The 18,993-nt window shown below is 40.2% G+C and overlaps 2 protein-coding genes across 7 annotated transcripts in view; one reads left to right on the forward strand and one right to left on the reverse strand.

Moving 5' to 3' along the window:
- atg5 (ATG5 autophagy related 5 homolog) overlaps nt 1–13,011 on the reverse strand; it is a 30,742-nt gene extending 17,731 nt beyond the window's left edge. Inside the window, exons 1-7 of one of the 6 annotated variants that reach the window (XM_084556545.1) lie at nt 12,918–13,008; nt 12,694–12,799; nt 12,303–12,485; nt 9,715–9,842; nt 8,402–8,480; nt 7,835–7,997; nt 4,748–4,842 (exon numbers count right to left, since the gene is read on the reverse strand). In XM_084556545.1, the coding sequence (XP_084412671.1) occupies nt 4,748–4,842; nt 7,835–7,997; nt 8,402–8,480; nt 9,715–9,842; nt 12,303–12,410 (573 nt within the window). In that variant the 5' untranslated portion in view covers nt 12,411–12,485; nt 12,694–12,799; nt 12,918–13,008. Of the gene's footprint in view, nt 1–4,747; nt 4,843–7,834; nt 7,998–8,401; nt 8,481–9,714; nt 9,843–12,302; nt 12,489–12,693; nt 12,800–12,917 lie in introns of all 6 variants that reach the window. The other 5 variants (XM_084556544.1, XM_084556546.1, XM_084556549.1 and 2 more) reach the window with 5 other exon arrangements.
- Nucleotides 13,012–13,253: 242 nt separating this feature from the next.
- Nucleotides 13,254–18,993, forward strand: dctn3 (dynactin 3 (p22)). The gene is made up of 7 exons (XM_084556550.1): nt 13,254–13,423; nt 14,764–14,848; nt 17,178–17,264; nt 17,413–17,496; nt 17,755–17,813; nt 17,896–17,955; nt 18,204–18,993. The coding sequence occupies exons 1-7, from the start codon at nt 13,322–13,324 to the stop codon at nt 18,288–18,290; spliced, it is 564 nt and encodes a 187-aa protein (XP_084412676.1). The 5' UTR covers nt 13,254–13,321; the 3' UTR covers nt 18,291–18,993.

Here is an 18,993-nt window from a genome sequence, read left to right on the forward strand (position 1 = left end):
AGCATTTCCACTGAACTCTGAGACCATCCATTGGTAAATTAAAATTCCAACCTTGTTTTCAGCTGTCATCATTTTCTCCGAACTTGAAATGCACACCTGTGGAAGAGAAACTCCATCTAGGGAAGCTGAATTGAATTTTAAATTATTAAGTGTCGCATGCTAGGTTGATTGCTGTACTTCACTGATAAGACATTTCCGTATTTTAGAGCTGATGAGAATTTCTCAGGCAGCCAATCAAGCTTGGAGGAAAGATTTACATTCACCAGTTCTGCTATCAGACGGAGGCATTGCTAACTCGTTCTTTTGTCTCATCATCTCAGAAAGGAGCTAAGTAATAAATCACTCTGATGTTTTAGCTAGCTCCTTTAGGCACCATGCACGTTAAAGCACCGTAAAGCAACTCGAGTGAATAGTTGTTAGCAACGGATTGTGGTCATTTGATCATCACATATGCTACAATAAAAGCATGCACAGTTAGATATAGTTGTAATTCCACTTGTAGAGTCAGATGACTAGTATTCATATTTTTTTCAGTTCAACAATTTGTATTTTTAACCATATATTTTAGGTAAGTATTCCTCTGCTGTCCAGGAGTGGGAATAACCTCGGTGAAACATGCATACAAAAATGCAACAAAAAAAACATGAACCATCTTGAAACTCTAATGCAGCTAACAGTCACCTTTCAGCTGCTTGGCAATAACAACCGATTACAAAACATCAAGGTTTTCCAACAATAGTCATGGTTCTGTTAGAAACCATTACTGTAAATGCAGCAACACATTCCACCCCAGTACAAGCATATCACCTGTTGCCTTTGGCATGATTACGCACAACTGTTTCCAGCATTCCCATGTTTTGTAATTGTCTGTATATTCACCACCTCCCCCTCATCTCAGTCAGCCATTACAAGATATCTTGGAGGCAATAAAACCAGCATTCTTCCAAACAGCCACCTTCCAGAGTACCACAACAGAGGCGGCTGGAGGGGGACCGCCTGCTCTTGCATTGAGGGTTTGTGAGCAAGCACTGAGTCACGGCGCGGGAACAGAGGTGTACCTGTACAGCAACAATGTAAGCGGTCTTTAAAAGGAGGATAGTAATTTTCACTTTCCGTGCAACGAGACGGCCGGCCCTTTCTGGCTCTTTAAATCACAGAGTGGCGTCACTGCTTGAGCAGGACGATACACTGGAAACCAAACAGGCAAATCACACGAGCCAAAAGCTCAAGTGGAAGCAATTGAAATGACAAAGACAAACTAATTAAAAAGGCAAGACATAAACAGAAGCCGGCAAAGACAGATGTGTGGATGAAGTGGAGGAGGACATACTGCATGTATAGGGAAAAGTACGCCATGATCACCACCACAAACGTTTGTGGCTCATAAGGCGTACTCATTACCTTTATCTAAATGGTATAGAAAAACAGACACATAGAGAAATGTGTTGTCCATGCCCATGAGGTGTCTTCATCTCCAGGAGCCTGGGGAGCAGTCCAGACGGAAATGAGCCCTCTGTTATTTGGACTGGAGTGTTGTCATTAATTCTGTCTGCATCAAACACAGCACATGTTATTTACACTAAAGACCACAATCTGGCTTTGAAGGACTGAAGGGCGTGTGTGTGTTTGGGGGATGTGGGGCTTTGAGGGGGTGGGCTTTTATCCATGGAAGGCAGTCTCCTGTTAAATCATCCGCGTTGACTTCTGAGTGTCAAACTGCTTTGTTCTTCCCAGTGTCTGCACCTTTTGCCATCACTTCAATCTACTTTCTTTTTCGAGTGCCGTTGCTGGGTTCTGTTGTGTTTGGTCTTGCCATAACAAACCTGGCTGAAAAAACACCGGATGTTCTCCTCCACAGTGAGATAAGCTCTGTAGGGTTCCTATACATGTTTACCTTTCAAAATTATTCGGTTAATTTTAGTTTTTCAGTTTGTTTTGGTTTTGTGACGAGTAGCTATTTGATTAAAGGATATATCCAGGTTTCCTTCCTTTTTTCCCCCCTTCATTTTGACTATCAGTAGTATTAAGACCAACCTTTAGGCAAACTTATCTGAAAATATAGTTCAACATTTTGTCTTTTGCTTGCACACAGATTTCCTGTGCAATAACACTAATGCTTAAAGAGAGCTCACTTTTGCTTTAGTTCCAGCTAAAACTGTTTAATACGTCATCGACAGTGACTTGTGAGTATCAAAATGCAAACACATAAACCAAATCCATCCAAGAATCCGACTTGATTATTTCCAAAGCAAATATTTTTTAAAAATCTGTATCAATTGAAGCACAAAATGTGGGGCCATCCACATTATTTTCAGATTAGTCCAAAAACTAAACTTATGTGAAGCCTAATTGTATTTTAGACAGTGAAAGGATGATAAATGGAATTGAAAGTAGTTACAAAGCCCAAAAAACTGCCATGAGTATTTTTAAGATCATAGTAAACTTCTTCCCACTCTTCTCCAGACTTTCCAGACCATCTCTGGTTGTAAATATTTAGCAGTTTGTAAGATTAAAACCACACCATCTCCACAACAATGCAGACTTTTCAGGAATGATGCTTATGTTCTCCAGTGTATTTAGAAATCACACAGTGGGGTTGTAAGAGGCTTTGATGCTGCAATTGTCTTGAAACCAACTGAGCTCATAAATGACCATGGAAACTTTCAATTCAGTCATGAAAAACACCCAAAACTGGAACGGTCTGGGTTTCTACTAGCCACCAGCAGTTACATGGTTTTACAGCTGCAACAAGTGCATGTCTGAGAGGGCGGCATGTGTCGGTTTGACTGCATGTTTCAGTCTGCCACTTTAAAGACTTATGTTTTATTACTAAAAACAAGAATGCTTTTGTTGAAGTGTTAAATAGTTTATTTATGTGCCGAAGATGTGAAAGTAAAAACAAAAGCATATTTAAGCACTGAACTTCATGCAAAGCCGTCAGTGTTGACAGTGACTGACAGCTGTTTCTCCGCCCTTGTTATTGTGCAAAAATGTAAATGCGGCCATATGTGGAGCCCGGCAGGTCTCATTAAAACTTAACACGCTTGATAATAAATCATCACGATGGGAAATTACCAGCACTCACAGCAGATATGGTGACGGAAAAATATGCTTGGTAGGAAAGTTCACTCGAGCGTCTTACCATTACACTGAAGTCCTGGTGTGCGCTTGACATCTGCAAATCTCTGTTCCATGAGATGACACTTGGCACAGTCATTTAAGGCCAGTTCTATTTGGTGTGCTGTTTGTAGCTTTTTTTCCCTAACTTGTCTTGACAGGCCCAGCAGTTTTAATTTGTTCACAGTAAAACAGTGACAGAGAGGGGGCCTTTTTGTTTGCTGTGACTTGAGATCAAGGCTAAATGCACTTACTTTCAGTCATTAGACTCAAAGCAGACTGTCAACATGTTTTTGTTAAAAGAATCCAGATGTTTTCCCACTCTTTATTTCCTTGAGTGGATCTGGAAGATTATCTTCAGTAAATAGTAAAATGATTTGTACTGGTGCTTAAGATTATTCCTTTAATTCCATGTTTTGTTAAAACAAATAACTTTTCCATTTATTCTATATGATACCTGAAGTGCACCAAACCTTGGAAGTTTGCCAAATTTAATTTCCACGTTTTTCCAGCCATTGCTGAGTTACATAAAAAAAAACAAAAAAAAAAAAACACTTGACTCAAAGTGCCTTTCCCCCGCTGTCTGGTCTGCAGCAGGCTAATGTTTTCCATTCGAGATCCAGCTGCTTATTCACCCCTCTTTTTGTCCTCCAAAGGGACTTTTTACCTGAGTCAGGATAAAGCTTCAACAGTTTGGTGGAAACACCCGACCTGAAGCTGCCTGTCTGCCTGCGCCTCCTTACCGCGCACTGAAGCCTGAGGCTCACCCACAGGTTGAACATGGGTGAATGGAATTGCTCAAAAACCTGGCAGAGTGACAGGTATCAAATGAACAGGAGCAAATTAATAACTTCCAAAAATCACTCAAGCAAGCCGGGATCCAACACGTCTCCCCCGCACCGTTTTATTTTTTCGTTATTTAGAGTATGATTATTTTATCCAAAGACACAGGGACAAGAAGGCACACGTAAAGAGTAAACCTACCAGCAGCTTGGAAGCAAATATGCATAATTAACATTGATTCTACTGTTTCACATAAACGAATGGCATTTGATGAGGTTATTAGGGCTAACAAATGTCTTCTACTGTATATTAAGAACTATGAATGGCCTCATGTTGTTTAACTGTGGGTTTTATGCCAGGCATAAATGCACTGTGAGTTGATTTAGACAGAATATAAACCGAGATAAAACAAGACTGAGTGATGAATATGTCAACAATAGACCTCAGTTGCAAAATATGGAGGACTGGCAGCAACATTTTTATTTACCGATACTGTGGGGGGAAACAGGCCCGGGCAAATTTTGCCAAGCATCTTAAGATGAAAGGAAACCTGCCAACTAGATGATCTGAAAATAGACGATGACTCCAAATAGCGGTTCCATACCAGAACGGTAGACTGACATATGAGACAGAGTGAGGCAGCGAATGGTTAGAGGTGATTTCCCCACTGAAGCAATAAGGACTGATTTTTTACACAGCCCTCTGGCTCCATCTACAGGAACTCGACAAACTTAAGCATTATTCTCAGGTGTAGTGAGTACGAATCTGTTGCACTAAAGAAAAACGGGTCAAAAGCCATTTAGAATCAGAAACTACTTCTGTTGGTTGTTCTAAAGTATAACTCTACCTGGTATATCCTGAAGGGGATGTATCTGAAGCCTCCCTCCTCGGTGGGATATTCCATCAGCTTCCTGTTTATGGCCCAGAACTGGTCAAACTTATCTGGAGAAACACAAACGCACACAGGTCAGCGAATCTACCGGTGATTGGACATGTTTTTCAATACATTTCAATACTGTCATCCGCTGGATTTCCATTCAACAGTATTAGAAGATCAGAGTGACTGCTTATCCTATATGTAACTAATATCAGGCTTTTACTTTTACAATATAAATATAATGATCATTATTACCTAGTTATATTTTTTTGCTTTTCTAACCTACTTTTGTGTAAAAGTGTGACTTCAAGTCCTGTTAAGTACAAAAACATTTGTAATATTGTTTATTTAATCTTTAATCACACATGTCAGGATTTTTAATCAATTTATTATCTTTAAACTGCATGGCATATTTACAACCAGATTTGTCTATACCTACATGTGCAGACATTAAACACTGTTATGGAGCTTCTACAAAAAGTAGGTATAGTATTAATAATTCTAACAAAGAATATGATACAAAACCCAGGAACAGTACCCCTGTGTTGTGAGAACATGCAACAAGGATGAAGTGAAACATGTTCCAAGGGAGTTTCTATTTTGAATATTATGGACATACAACAGTTGCACAACAGTTGCTCCAGTGAACATTTGACAATACTTATAGAGAGTCCTAATTCTTAACAAAACATAACTTCAAAGTCACGTTTTGTTATGTGCTGCTCACGTTAGGAGTCAGAAATGGTCTTGTGGGTAGAGAAGCAGCTTTTGGGGCATGAGGTGTGCCATGTGTTCATTTGGATGGTTAAAATGCAGCGGACAAATTCCTTGTATGTGTTGTGTTCATATAATGTATGTAGTACATGGTAAATAAAGTTAATTTGATTTATTTTAATGGTAGTAGGATAAAATATGTGTCCAGTGCAAAACATTTTCGAAAATGAGAATGAAAGACTGTCCTTTAAGTTTAAGATACACCGGTGATCTGAAATGACCAAAAATGATTCCACACAGCATAAGCTGGTTTCAAATCCCCCACCTCCCCTGATGTCTTGCTTTTACGCGAATCTTCGGTGTTGTTTTTTTCTATCCTGGATGAAAGTTTGAGTCCTCTCTGTTTCTAGCCTCTTTTGGATGTGAAAGTTTTAGTTCAGATAAAGTTTCGTCTCTCACTTTCATGTTTAAGGCCAACTCCTTCTCTGTGGATCAGTTCAAAAATCTTATTTTTTCTCTGTTTAGTGCAGTTTTTGTAGGGAAAAACATCGAAGAACCACACCCTCTGCTTTTCAAAAAGGTTCAGAAGATAAATTTCCTGGTCTCCTATATTAACTTTGTTTCCCATATGTGAGATTTCTCTCTCTTTCACCCTATTAGTTTCAGGTGAAAGTGGAAGAGAGATAAGCAGCTGAAGTCCTGTGGGTTTTTAAGCCCTTGGGTTTTTCTGCAAACTTTTTCAAAACATTTTCAGTACCACATGCACAGCACACAGCTTTGACAGTTACAGGCCGATAACTTATTATGCAAAAAGGTAAATAATTATCGTTGGTGTTGTCATGACTTCATTTGCATAATAACTTGCCGCTGTTCCAACTTCTCATTACTTTTGTAGCGAGGCCTTGAAATAATTTACTTTCTTGTTTCTTTTCAGAAAGAGTTTTTTTTTCACAAATAACAGTGCAACAGTAGGAGAAAAATAGAACGGACAGAACTAATCTTCAAATAATACATTTTCAGATGAGGGCTAAATACATTACATTGTTTGTGGATTTAAAGTTTAGCATTTGCCAAAGTAGTGAAAAAGAAGAAAATCTACTTAGAAATTTGAGCACTGCATTACACCCATCCATCTATACATACAGACAACGAAGTGAGCACACTCAAAGTAGTATGCACCACCCAAGGAGCTCAGGAGAATAGGTACCTGGCTCAAGGGCACTTCAGCCATGGATGATGAAGTCAGGGGAAATAACTACATGTTTACTGCACACCAACACAAAATAAGAAGTTCTACAGTACACACAAACAGTCCAGATATAATTTCATATACTTATAACTGAAATAAAACTGCGAAACAATTATCTACAAAAAGTATGTCAAAAATATGTCACAAGATTGCGGCTTCTCAAATGTGAGAATTTGCTCCTTTTTTAAGGACATTTTAATACACCTCTGGCTTTCAGAACTGGTGGTCACTTCTGGTACTGACAGGCAAAGACAGCATCTATATATCTGGAAACTGAAGTGTTCTGACCAGCACTGATTCCAAGAATCTCAAGCTGCTTTTCAAAAACAAACTTAAGTTGCACAAAAAGGCCAAAGTTCCACCCCAGCAAATCCACCAACATCACAGGCTTCTAATGAATGGTAAATGGCCTTGCTTTTATATAGCGCTTTTCACACACACATTCACACACCAGTGCCTCGCACTGGGAGCAACTGGGGGTTCAGTGTCTTGCTCAAGGACACTTCGGCATGTGGCACATTCCGGGGATCGAACCGCTACCCCTCTGGTTCGTAGACAACCCGCTCTACCTACTGAGCCACAGCCGCCCTGAATGCATCACACTACCCAAGCTTCACCTACACAAAACACTGCAGTCACAACCAACAACCAATGGGAACCAATGGGAAATTAACCTATGTGCACACATGGAGCTGAAACGGATAAGGAAGAGGATGGGTGTTTGGGTGGGAGAAGTTTAGAAACGCTTAAACTTCAAAAGAAAGTTATCAGAGTAAGTGTGTAAGTCTGTTTGCATCAACATTTGGGAATCTATCTGGATGAATTCTTTGTTTCTGTGGAAACACCACACCCCAAAATGACAAGAATTTCTGCAAAGAATTATAAAACTCATATAAATGCTCACAATATGTATGCGTGTGAAAACATCTGCGAATCTGTGTGTAGGTGGACGAGTTGCAAGGAACAGCATGTGTGCATCTTAGGGCTAATGAGTGAATGTGTGACTGTCTTATTGTGTGTCATTTCCCCAACAGCTGCCTGTGGTCTTTCTTCTTGAAAATGTGTTAGTGTGTGTGTGTGTGTGTGTGTCTCACCATTCTGCAGACCCATCCACAGCTGTTTGTGGTCTTTCTTCTGCATGTCATTGATGACTTGGCTCTTGTGCTTCAAGGCGTCAGCCTCCTTGATACTGGACATGAAGTGAGCCTCTATCACAGAGTTGGATGTGCAGTGGAGCAGGTCACTATCTGGAAAATTCTGACATACATTTGCATGACAATTTAATTTAAGCTTTATTAACATTTTCTGCCACTGAATGGAAAAAGAAAAAGAACTGCCAAAAAGCAACATTCATAATCCTGTGGTCTCATGTTTGTGTCTTGGTAATACAAATCCAAGATTCACTCTCCTTTTAACTCAGATTTGGTTCCCACCAATTGCTGAGGGGAAAAATTGGCCTGTTCAACTCAATGGTCCTCTTTCTTCCCAATCTCGACCTTAATTTTGTCAACCCCGGTGATAACCAAGTATTGTACAATAAGTACATAGAGAGAGGGCTGTAAAATCAAAACTATTCTCTCAAAAACGACTTGAATGCGCTGCAGCCTTAGTAAAAATGCTCTGTATTCTGTATATGCACACACATTCTGTTTGGCTCTTACCTTAAAGTGCACAGTGATGCTCCAGGGTAAGACAGTATTAGAGGCATGGAGGTCAAACAGAACTCCAATTGGATAGTGCCTGTATAAAGGAAAGACAAACCGAAAATATTGCTACAGAAGAAAACCTTGCTGGATTGCAATCAGTTCAACATCACACGCATTGGTTAGTGTTACTCCCATTATTTGCAGGGAAATCTTTAAGCTGACCCACAGCATCACCTGTTTTGTCATAATTTAGAAAATGACAATCAAATTATTTCTTTGACAAATTTTGTCTCACTCTCGCACTTTTCTGTCAGAGTTTAAATAAACATTTTTAAAACGCCTAGATATAACTAAAATTTAACCACAACTTCTGAAGTGTGAGGAAGAGTCATTCAGTGGAATCTGAGCTAGGGCTCTCTTTTTTTCTTCTCTGGCTTTTAGAGATGTAGAGGGCAGTATAAAATTCATTGCAACACTTTTATTTGATACTTCGCAAGAATGAAAGGAAGGGTTTAAAGAACAGTGGTGAGACCAGTGGCTTTGACAAAAAGACAGGAAGAAGAACTGGAGGTAGAAGAGCTGAAGATGTTGAAATTTTTATCTGTGGGTGACCAAGATGAACAGGATCAGGAATGAGTACATTAGAGGGACAGCCCATGTGAGATGTTTCAGAGATAAAGTCAGAGAGGCCAGGTTGAGATGATTTGGACATGTTCGGGGGGAGATAGTGAATATATTGGTCGAAGGATGCTGAGGTTAGAGCTGCCAGGCAGGAGGTCTAGAGAAAAACCAAAGAGGAGGTTTATGGATGTAGTGAAGGAGGACATGAAGGTAGTTGGTGTTAGAGAATAGGATACAGAGGATAGGGCGAGATGATTTGAAAGGAAAATAATTTGATACTTCCTGTGTTTAGAACAGGGTGAATAAACCATGTTTATCTGTACTAATTCAGGTCACAGCTTCCATTGCAGGTTACTACAAAAATTTACAATAACTTACAGTTTACTATTAAAAATGGAATCACTTTTCGACTTCAATGTTACTGTAAACAAGGTTCCTTCAGAGTAAGACCTGCAATACTGCCACCTTGTGGAAAGACTCTGTGTCTGCATTCTGTTAACTGGATCAACTGCATATCTGATAAAATATAGTCTTCATAAGAGGAAAATGGTATTCTGGCATGAAAATACACAAAATCATAGTTTTAACATGTATTTGACATTTAGACAAAAACAACAGTCACAAGATAAGAAATGTAAAGTTTTATATGTACCCAAACTCATTACTGGTACTAGTAAAACAAGCTCATTAAAAAATCATTCGCTCACCATTTCAACGGCGTTCCTTCATACTCGAACCACATCTCCTCCACGTCCTCGGCCCTCATCACTTTGAGAAAGTGTTTTTTCACCTTGTCTGTGACCAGAGTCAGGTAGCTCACCCTGGGTAACAGCAGCTGAGTAGTCAAGAGCACAGAGGAAGAGGCGCATCATTAAAACAATACAGTCTGTTATTCTGTACTGCACTGTACTTTGGGCTTTAAAGAGCAGTGTTCTTATGCAACTTTTTTGACAGAGAAAAATGAGCACATATTATTTTAGTCTGCGTCTGCATGCTTTCTGTTATTTATTAATATTTCTATTTTTAGAAATATGTTAAATGCTGTGAAAACTATTATAAAATGCCCAAAAATTGTGACACAAAATGTTTAGAAACATGTTAATGATCTTCTTCAGCTGCTGTTGCATGTTGGTTGCCTCAGTATCAGGCTAGATAACATCTAACATCTAACATCTCCAAATGATGCATTGTACAATGGAGGACTTCCTCTAGATGGAATGCAGCCATAATGAAGACACATGCTTCCACGACTCTGAATGAGTCAAATGTCTGCTGTGAAAAAGCTCTTGTCATAGCATCAAACCGGCGTGGTACATGTCAGCTGGGGTCCTTCTATGATGGTTTTCCATGTTTTCTCCAGGTGCTCCAGTTTGCTCTCACGGTCCAAACACATGCTTATTAGGTTGATTGGTGATTCTAAATTGCCCGTAGGTGCGCAATCATTCATTTTCTGTAACCGCTTGTCCTCTGGAGGGTCACGGGGGGCTGGAGCCTAGTTTATCGCCAGTCATTCGCGGGGCTTACACTTAGGCGGTTTAGACTTTTGCACAGCGGCGACAGCGCAGACCCCTATGGAGACCCTGCACAGACCCTAGCGCAGTGTTTCCGTTTTAGTATTTCCGGCTGCTTCTCCATCTCCGCAATTTTCAGATTGATTGTTTTGGATCAATAAAGATGGAACACATCTGCGGTGGAGGCGTGAGTGTGACACCAAAGCTGGGGAACCCACACAGGGAAAACATGCAGACTCCACACAGAAATGCCCCAGTTGGCCGATGGATTAGAACACAGAACTTTCTCTGCACATGAACGTGTCAATAGTTAATTGTTAGCCCTGTGACAGACTGGTAGCCTGTCCAGAGTGTAACCGCGTCTCATACAATGTCAGCTTGCAAAGGCTCCAGCACACCCTCTAAGGACACGCAGTAATAGATAATGGATGGATGGATGTCGGCTATGTGTTTACTACTGCATATGCATATAGGCTCTGCTGCTTTACCACAACCTTTCAATCCACTATTAGTTTAGCCCATTAGTTCAGCCCAAGTCACCTCTTCTTTATAGTACGTATACATTTACAAGGTTAGTTTGAGACTCCAAATACATGTGCGTCTTTGTAAGAGACTTTGTTTGACAAGCTTATCTCTCTTAAAGCTATTAATTAATATATCCTGTAACCAGCCTTTAGAAAAGTGTACAAAGAAAACAATCATATGTTTAACGAATGTGCATTGCTAATAGCATAGCTATTGTAGACTCACAGATAGTTCATTAGGTACACTGATGAAAACAACTGCATTCTAATATAACAGTCCTGCACTAAATCTTTGCTTCATGACTGTGGTTTATGGTACTATGGGACTGTACTGTGCCAACTCATTTTGAGTACTAGTATTTTGACGAGGGGTGTAACGATACACCAACTCCAAGGTTTGGCGCAGTTCATGGTTTTGGAGCCACGGTCTGGTTCAGTTCCCTATGGGGATGGGGATCGTGGCAAGGTCTCATCAATGCAAGGAACTCTACATTCATTCAATAACAATAGATTTAATTAGCCTATTATCTTTAACTTTACTGACATTATGCATTGCCTTCACATAATTAAACAAATTAAGGAAATTTATCTTAGTCAAACAGTAAAATACTATTCTCCAAAAAACAGTCCGCTTTGTAAGTCTGAGTAAGGAAACAATTCCAACTCAGAGTAAATGCAAATGAAAAAAAAAACAATGATGGCGGTACACAATGGGAGTATTGTGGTACGGACCGTGGGCTGGGTTTTGTGGTTTTTCGGTTCAGTTCAGGTCGTTACACCCCTAATTTCGAAAACCCCATTTTAATCAGTGGGCTAGGCTAAGTAACAGAAAACACAAAAACTACACCCTCCAAAACGACCATAGAGTTGATTTACCACCTTTTACATGCCGTTTCAAAATAAACTGAATAATTTAACAGTTATGAAGAGGGATTTGTTTCACGCCAAATAATAAAGTGCATTCGTTTTCAGTGAGTGTATGTTCAACCAAGCAACTTCCCTTGTGGCTCAATAAAGTTTATCTAAGTCCAAGTCTTAGTAGGAGTAACTTTTTATCTATGTATCACCTGTCTTTACCTAAACATTAAGACACTATTCATCTTCACGTACTGGTGTCAAATAAAGATCTGTAGGCTTAGTTGGTGCTTCCAGGAAGCATGGAGGCGAATCTTTAAAAACTGGTTACAGGCAAAAACGAAAGTTAGGTGTTTCCCCTGATTTGATGGCCATGTGAGACCACACGCTAACTGTTCTACTTACATAGTAGGGCTCGGCCTCTCTCTCGGTCACCTCATCCTGATTCAGTGTGAAGCAGGTGGGTATCCGGCCGAACCAAACGTCTCTCAATACGTCCTTGTCATCTGCCATGCTGCTGCTCCCAGTGGCACATAAAGAATAAATTCCCCCAAACACGGATGCCTAAGTCCAAACGCCAGCCGCTTCCTGCTGTCAGGAATAGAGCAGACAGGCAAAAAATAAAACAAAACTTTCAGCATCACCACCCTCAAACCTTAGTTAAGTAGCAGGTGCAGTTTAAGCTAGCACAGCCTCGACTCAAGTTATTTACCCACAGATAAGCCGGATATTTCTTTAGTAAATTGTCAGTGGCGGTATAACCAAGTTATAGTCTAGTGAAGAGGCAGCAACTCACCTGCTGGGCTCGCAGACTAACTCCACGTCTGTCCAGCTACGCAGCTCTAATGCAAAAAACTGACGTTAGCTTGAGGGCTAGGTGAGCTAACTTGGCTAGTGGAAACCTGCGAAAGAATTGTTCACAGTGGATAAATGTGTCTGCTTCCTGGATAATGTTAATATTAGCCACATACGGGAATTGTTTATGTAGGAGAATGAGATAGACGTGAGTGAAAACCTTACTTTTAGTCGATGTTTTGTAGTCAACTTGAATGGAAGAAGGGCCGTAACAGTCGGTGTTGTCATTCCCCTGCTGTCACCGGAAAAACAGCTGAAATATCCTATTTACTGCAAAACAGCGACCTCCGGCGACAGAAATCTTTAGTACAAAAACTACAAAAACATTTTTAATTTAGCCGTGTTAGCAAAAATAATGACACCCCTGAGTCAAATAAAAAGTTTTATTGAAGTACCGAAGGTCTTGCGCATTACAAAAGTCTGTAGGTAATGCATCCCCCTACAAAAACCTAGCAGAAACGTCAATCCGTTGCGGGCGCGTCATCATTACGCGACGTCTCTTGTAAAATACGTACATTAGGCTGTTTGGAGTCTGTTCTGTCTCGGACTGTTCTCTAATTCCTTCAAGAATGGATAAAACATTGGAGACTGATGACCTGGAAATGCGTCTTCAGGCGCTGGAGAGCCGTATACACGGCGAGAGAAGAAACAGAAGTGGAAAACCTGTGAAGGTTTGCCCATAACAATATCTGCTCATATAAGTGGGGGATGGTTTTTGCAAAGTAGCTAGCTAGCTATTAGCCTAGCAAAGCTAATGACGGCTCTACGCTGGCTATGAGTTAACGCCCTTGTATTTGATACATGGATGTACGATCAGTTTTTCTAAGATAGTATGACAGTTATTCACCTAATTGTGATGATAACAACTACGACTGTGTTATATTATTTTCTGTCAGCTGTTCGTTCGTTTATTTATTTATTGGGTTTGCATTGCAGCTTTAACGTAGCTAGTGTTGGTTAGCTATGAGCTATGAGGCCGTAATGGAATCATTGTGTGTATGAATCTACTTATATGTTGTGTAAGTCATAATTATACAGTCTTAAATATTACATTCAGGGTCGATACACAGACCGGGACTAGTTTTATCTTTATTAATCATCACAACAAAGTATCCATATTTTTCATACTTAATAATATGCTTCTATTTGAGTGATGCCTTCGAGATCTTTCATAGTGTATAATCAAAATTGTATAAGCCAGTTTTTTTGAGTCTGCTGATAATATCAATTATTTACGAGTAGCCTAATGTACAGAACACCCTAAGTGGGCAGTTGAGTTGTGCTAATATTCAATTAGATGTTTTTATATAATTGCTTCCAGTATTGGTCTGAGGCCAATTGGAGAGAAAAAAAAAAAAAAAAGCATTATTGAAATGGCCTCTATAAGAAAAACAATAACAAGAAGAAAGCAACACAGATGAGGATCACAATGTTTTATTACCCATCTCAAGCAGGATTTGCACCTAAGGAATGAACAGAATTCAGTTAGTCAGATATTTAGGAGAACACATTTATGAAAATGGAATCCTAGGCTATGCTTTAACAGTGTCCGGCAGTAATGTTAAGTATACTGTACATGGTTTATGGCATACGGTCTAAGAAGATGTGACGGTTCTTGTGAGTCAGCACAGGCGCTATCCAGTTGGAGCGTCATGTGATGTGAAAAAGCTATTTCGACTCACAAAGAGGCACTGAAGTTGGTCTGTGCTGTGGTTGATGTTGTATTTACAGGGGTGGAGAAAGTGGCATAATGCCCTGTTTATGTAGTGCTTTGTATGTTACTGACAGCTGAAGTTTGAAGTTGGAATTACCTAATACTTAGGGGGAAAGTATTGTCATTGTACACAGAATGAGACCTACATGTTTTTTGGGAAGTATGCAAAAGAACATATTCAGTCAATCGTCAAAAGCTTGGTACAAGGTAACTGAGAGAAAATAGCATCATAATTAAAAAGACAACTCTAAACCCTTATTAACATTAATTCTAATCAGTGTCTTTTTTTTTTTCCAGTGTGTAGAGTCTTTAGCCCGGATTCAGGCAGGTCTGAGCAGCACTGCCAACAAAAGGGAACGAGTAAAGATCCTGCACAAGAAGAGTGAGTCATGCACTTTTGCATCAACCCTTGCACTTAGAGGCTTGCAGTATATTTATTTATTTATGTTATTAGTATTCAGGTTACTCCTAAAAGATACTCCTCCCCACTGTGCAGTTATTCATGCGTCATATGAAAGAGTGTCTTTGTGTTTTGTTGTTGTATTTTATGGTAGATAGTCATTGACTTTCTCAACAGTAGTAACACTGAAATTCATCTCATTGGTACCAAAACCACCCTATCTAATATAAATAACTTCTCCATTCAAATTGACAGTTCCCCAGTCTCCCCCTCTCCCCAGGTTAAGAGTCTGGGTGTCATCCTTGACACCACTCTTTCTTTCCGTTCTCATATTAACAACATCACCCGTTCAGCCTATTTTCACCTACGCAATATCTCCCGTCTCCGTCCATCCCTCTCAACTGACAATACTGCCACTCTTGTCCATAGCCTGGTTACGTCCCGTTTGGACTAGGGCTGAACGATATGGACAAAATTTCATATCTCGATAATTATACCAGATATCTCGATATCGAGCGTCCGAACCATATTTAAAGCCCTCTTTCTAGACTGTGTACACAGGTACCATATCTTTTGCAATGTGGTATGTTATAGTGTCTGTAATGTGTTTATGCCTGGCGGACGTCGACTCTGCTGAACGCATCAGCAATCAAACTTTGATTGGGCTTCCTTTGGGATGACTGAGAAGTCCCCGGTGTTTCTCTCATTGCAATACACTCTTCGTTGCTTCGTCGCAATTTTCGCCAAGCGCAACCTGCACGACACCTCACTCTGGTTTACATCATCCTTTTTAAATCCAAAATACCTCCAGATAATGGAGGATGATTTATGTTTTGGCACCAAATCAGATTCTGCACTAGACGGTGACACGTAATCAATAGTCGCTCCCATCCCATCCTACAAAAATACTCCCGTCATATTCTGATCACGTGACTGCCCCCCAAAAAAATCCTGTCCCGCAAAATCACGAGAGAGACTCCCAAATCCCGTCCCACTCCATATGTTATTGTCTAAAGTTGGGTGCACTCACCGAATTGCAGCGTCATTTTTTTAATTTAATCTCCGGCTCCGTCCCGCTCCGTTGATTATTTTCTCTAACCTGTCCCTATCACGTTACCAACAGTGAAACTGACTCCCATACCGCGGGACTCCCGCGGGAATAGCGGGACCCGCGGGAGTCCCGAAAAATTGTCACCCTCTATTCTGCACCGCCACCGGCCGCATTATCTTCCGCACTCATGTCACTTTACTTTCTTTCTTTTTAATTTCCCCGCGGTGTATGGAGTGTGTGCATCTCAGTCGGCATCTCCCTCACTCCTGCCCTCATATGTTTGTCATTGGTCTATATCGTTGCTTGATCGATATTAATATCTTGAATGTTCATATCTAGGTATAGATACGATAACGATATATCGTTCAGCCCTAGTTTGGACTATTGCAACTCCCTTTTATTTGGTTTACCTGACAAATCCATCCATAAGCTACAACTGGTTCAAAACTACGCCGCACGAATCATCACTAGAACCCCCTCCATAAGTCACATAACACCGGTCCTGCAGCAACTCCACTGGCTTCCTGTCAAATTACATATCAGCTACAAAATCCTACTTCTCACTTTCAAGGCATTAAACAACCTCGCCCCTCACTACCTCACTAACCTGCTCCAAATAAACATTCCTGCCCGCACTCTTAGGTCATCCTCATCACTACAACTCACCCTCCCACCTGCTCGCTTGACCACCATGGGGTCCAGAGCCTTCTCCCATTCAGCCCCCTGCCTCTGGAACACCCTCCCAGAACACTTAAAAAATTCAGACTCAGTCACCACCTTCAAATCTCAGCTCAAAACTTATTTATTCAGACAGGCCTACTCCATTCCATAGTCTCACTTCTATCTCCCATCCTATCTGTCATTTGTTTGTAACTATATGTTCTATATTATGCTTGTGTGTACCTTAATTGTGTTTTATTTTAACTATTTCTTGTATTTTAATTGTGTTTTATTTTAAGCAATTTTGTACGGTGACCCTGAGTGTTGTGAAAGGCGCCTATAAAGAAAATGTATTATTATTATTATTAGATGTGGAGTGAAGGTGACCGGACTAGAATGTAATTGTGTGTGCCATAACTATTAGGCACCAGCAATAGATTTGTAAATTAATGTCATTCAAGGTGGCTACTGAAGATTGAAAACTAGAAGGGCTGCAAAGTTTTGTGAAAAATATCTAATAAATTAAAGACGCAGTCGTCTTGCAGTGATTTGACAGATTTGACTATGTTTTCAATAATAATTATTGTTGTTGTGTTGCAGTTGAAGACTTGCTGAAGTACCTGGACCCTCAGTTCACCGATCACATCACTGTACCTGATGCCATGAAACTGGAGTTCATCCTTGCTGGTAAGCACCAGGAGGGCCGTAAATATATCCAGTTAATCCTGTGCATGGAAGTGTTACTGTTTAATAAATAAATCTCATGAGCCTGAGGTTTTGTTGTAGAAGGACAAACGAGCAGTTCACATTTGATTCTGTGCGTTTGTCTTTACAGAGGAGGACTTTTTGCTTTCTCAAGCTTCTCTGCTGGAGCAGGTTAACAATCTGCAGCCACTCTTGGACAGTAACTACATCAGAGGTGAGTTTCACCTTGCAGATACAGAGTTACGAGCTACCTGTTTTGCAGCCAGTGATTTTGCCCTCTATTAATTAGACATTAAAAGTAGTTTCTATAGCTCCACATGTGTCCCTTGACCGCATGCTGCAGTCCACAGTGATGCAATGTTTTTTTTTTATCTGAGTTGTATAATTGCTGGTTGAATAACGTGAAGATGCTGGAGTACTGTATGTCTGGCTTTTTAGGCCTGTGTTAGCTGTATGTTTTTGTTGTGCACAGATGTACCCGAACATGCCACCAAGCTGCAGCGGCTGTCACAGATTCATATCAAACAGCAGGTACCCTCTTCTCTTTCTCTGTCTCCATCTAGATCTTTGTGTCTGTCACCGCACAGGTTCTGTAAGGTTGTTTGTTTTACAGGACCAAACTGAGGCTCAGTCCCAGGAAGTGAAGAAACTTTTCGAGGAGTACAACAAAATGGTACATATCTGTTTATTCCAGGAAAATAAAAATGACCTCAAAACAAAGTATTACACATAGAAATACTTTGGCATTCTATAATTAAAAACATCAAGATGTAATGCTTGATCTCATGGGATAAAAAAAAGACAAGAAAATAATACATAAATACTTGTCCATCAGCTGCTCAATTGCTTTTCTATTACTAACAACACAAGTTGCTGCAGGAGTTGAGCTCCACCCACTGACACCTGTCCCCTGATTGGCAGATGTTCCTGCTGTCCAAGCAGTTCACTCAGTGGGACGAGACCCTGAGGAAGCTGGAGGAGGCTAAAGGAATCCGACCTGTGGAGTAGTTACTGGCAACATACACACATTTCCGAAGAGGATGGCGATGATGAAGACGAAGACTGCACTACAGTGGGCGCTTTAGATCAGACAGGTGTTACATATGTAGCTTGTTCACATGAAAAATGAAACGTAAGCAGAACATTTCACTGATTTAGTTTTTAACTGCTTATCAGTCACCATTTAATTGAGTCAGGTGATATCACCTTGATACAATTTTCAGTGTACTGTATTTGGCACGGTGCCTGTTATTGTAGTTAAATACTGATGCGTCTCCTAGCTGTTGGTACCCATACACAATCAGTAATTTTACCACCAACCAAGACAGATAGTAGACACTGAACATAAAGACTGGTAGAAATGTAAAAAAGAAACTGCGTCTTGTATGACTCCTAATTCATTGTCTGGAAGAATTGACTCCCATCACCTGACCTGTAGCTCAGACAACTTTGAGATGCCGCTGTTATTTATTTTTAGACAACAGAGCTATTTATGTTTTCATTTTGACTTTACTTGTAATGCATTCCAACATTGCCTCCCTGCTGCAAGCTGATCACAAGACTTGTTGCCGTACACACCCACACAAATCCTTTCGAGCTTTTCTTGCTGATCTTGCTATTCTTCTCAATATTCAAATTTTAAAATGTTAAATATATTTTATTTGGCATACAGCACGTTAATACAATAAATTTTACTTTACTCTTTCACTAC

This window comes from Chelon labrosus, assembly GCF_963514085.1.
Source record: "Chelon labrosus genome assembly, chromosome: 12".
Taxonomy (NCBI): Eukaryota; Metazoa; Chordata; class Actinopteri; order Mugiliformes; family Mugilidae; genus Chelon; species Chelon labrosus.

Bases quoted from the DNA above. Each gene is read 5' to 3' on its own strand.
- dctn3 (XM_084556550.1), top strand. From the start codon at position 13,322: ATGGATAAAACATTGGAGACTGATGACCTGGAAATGCGTCTTCAGGCG. The intron at 14,849-17,177 runs GTGAGTCATGCA...GTTGTGTTGCAG, and splicing joins AAAGATCCTGCACAAGAAGA to TTGAAGACTTGCTGAAGTAC. The intron at 17,265-17,412 runs GTAAGCACCAGG...TTGTCTTTACAG, and splicing joins ACTGGAGTTCATCCTTGCTG to AGGAGGACTTTTTGCTTTCT.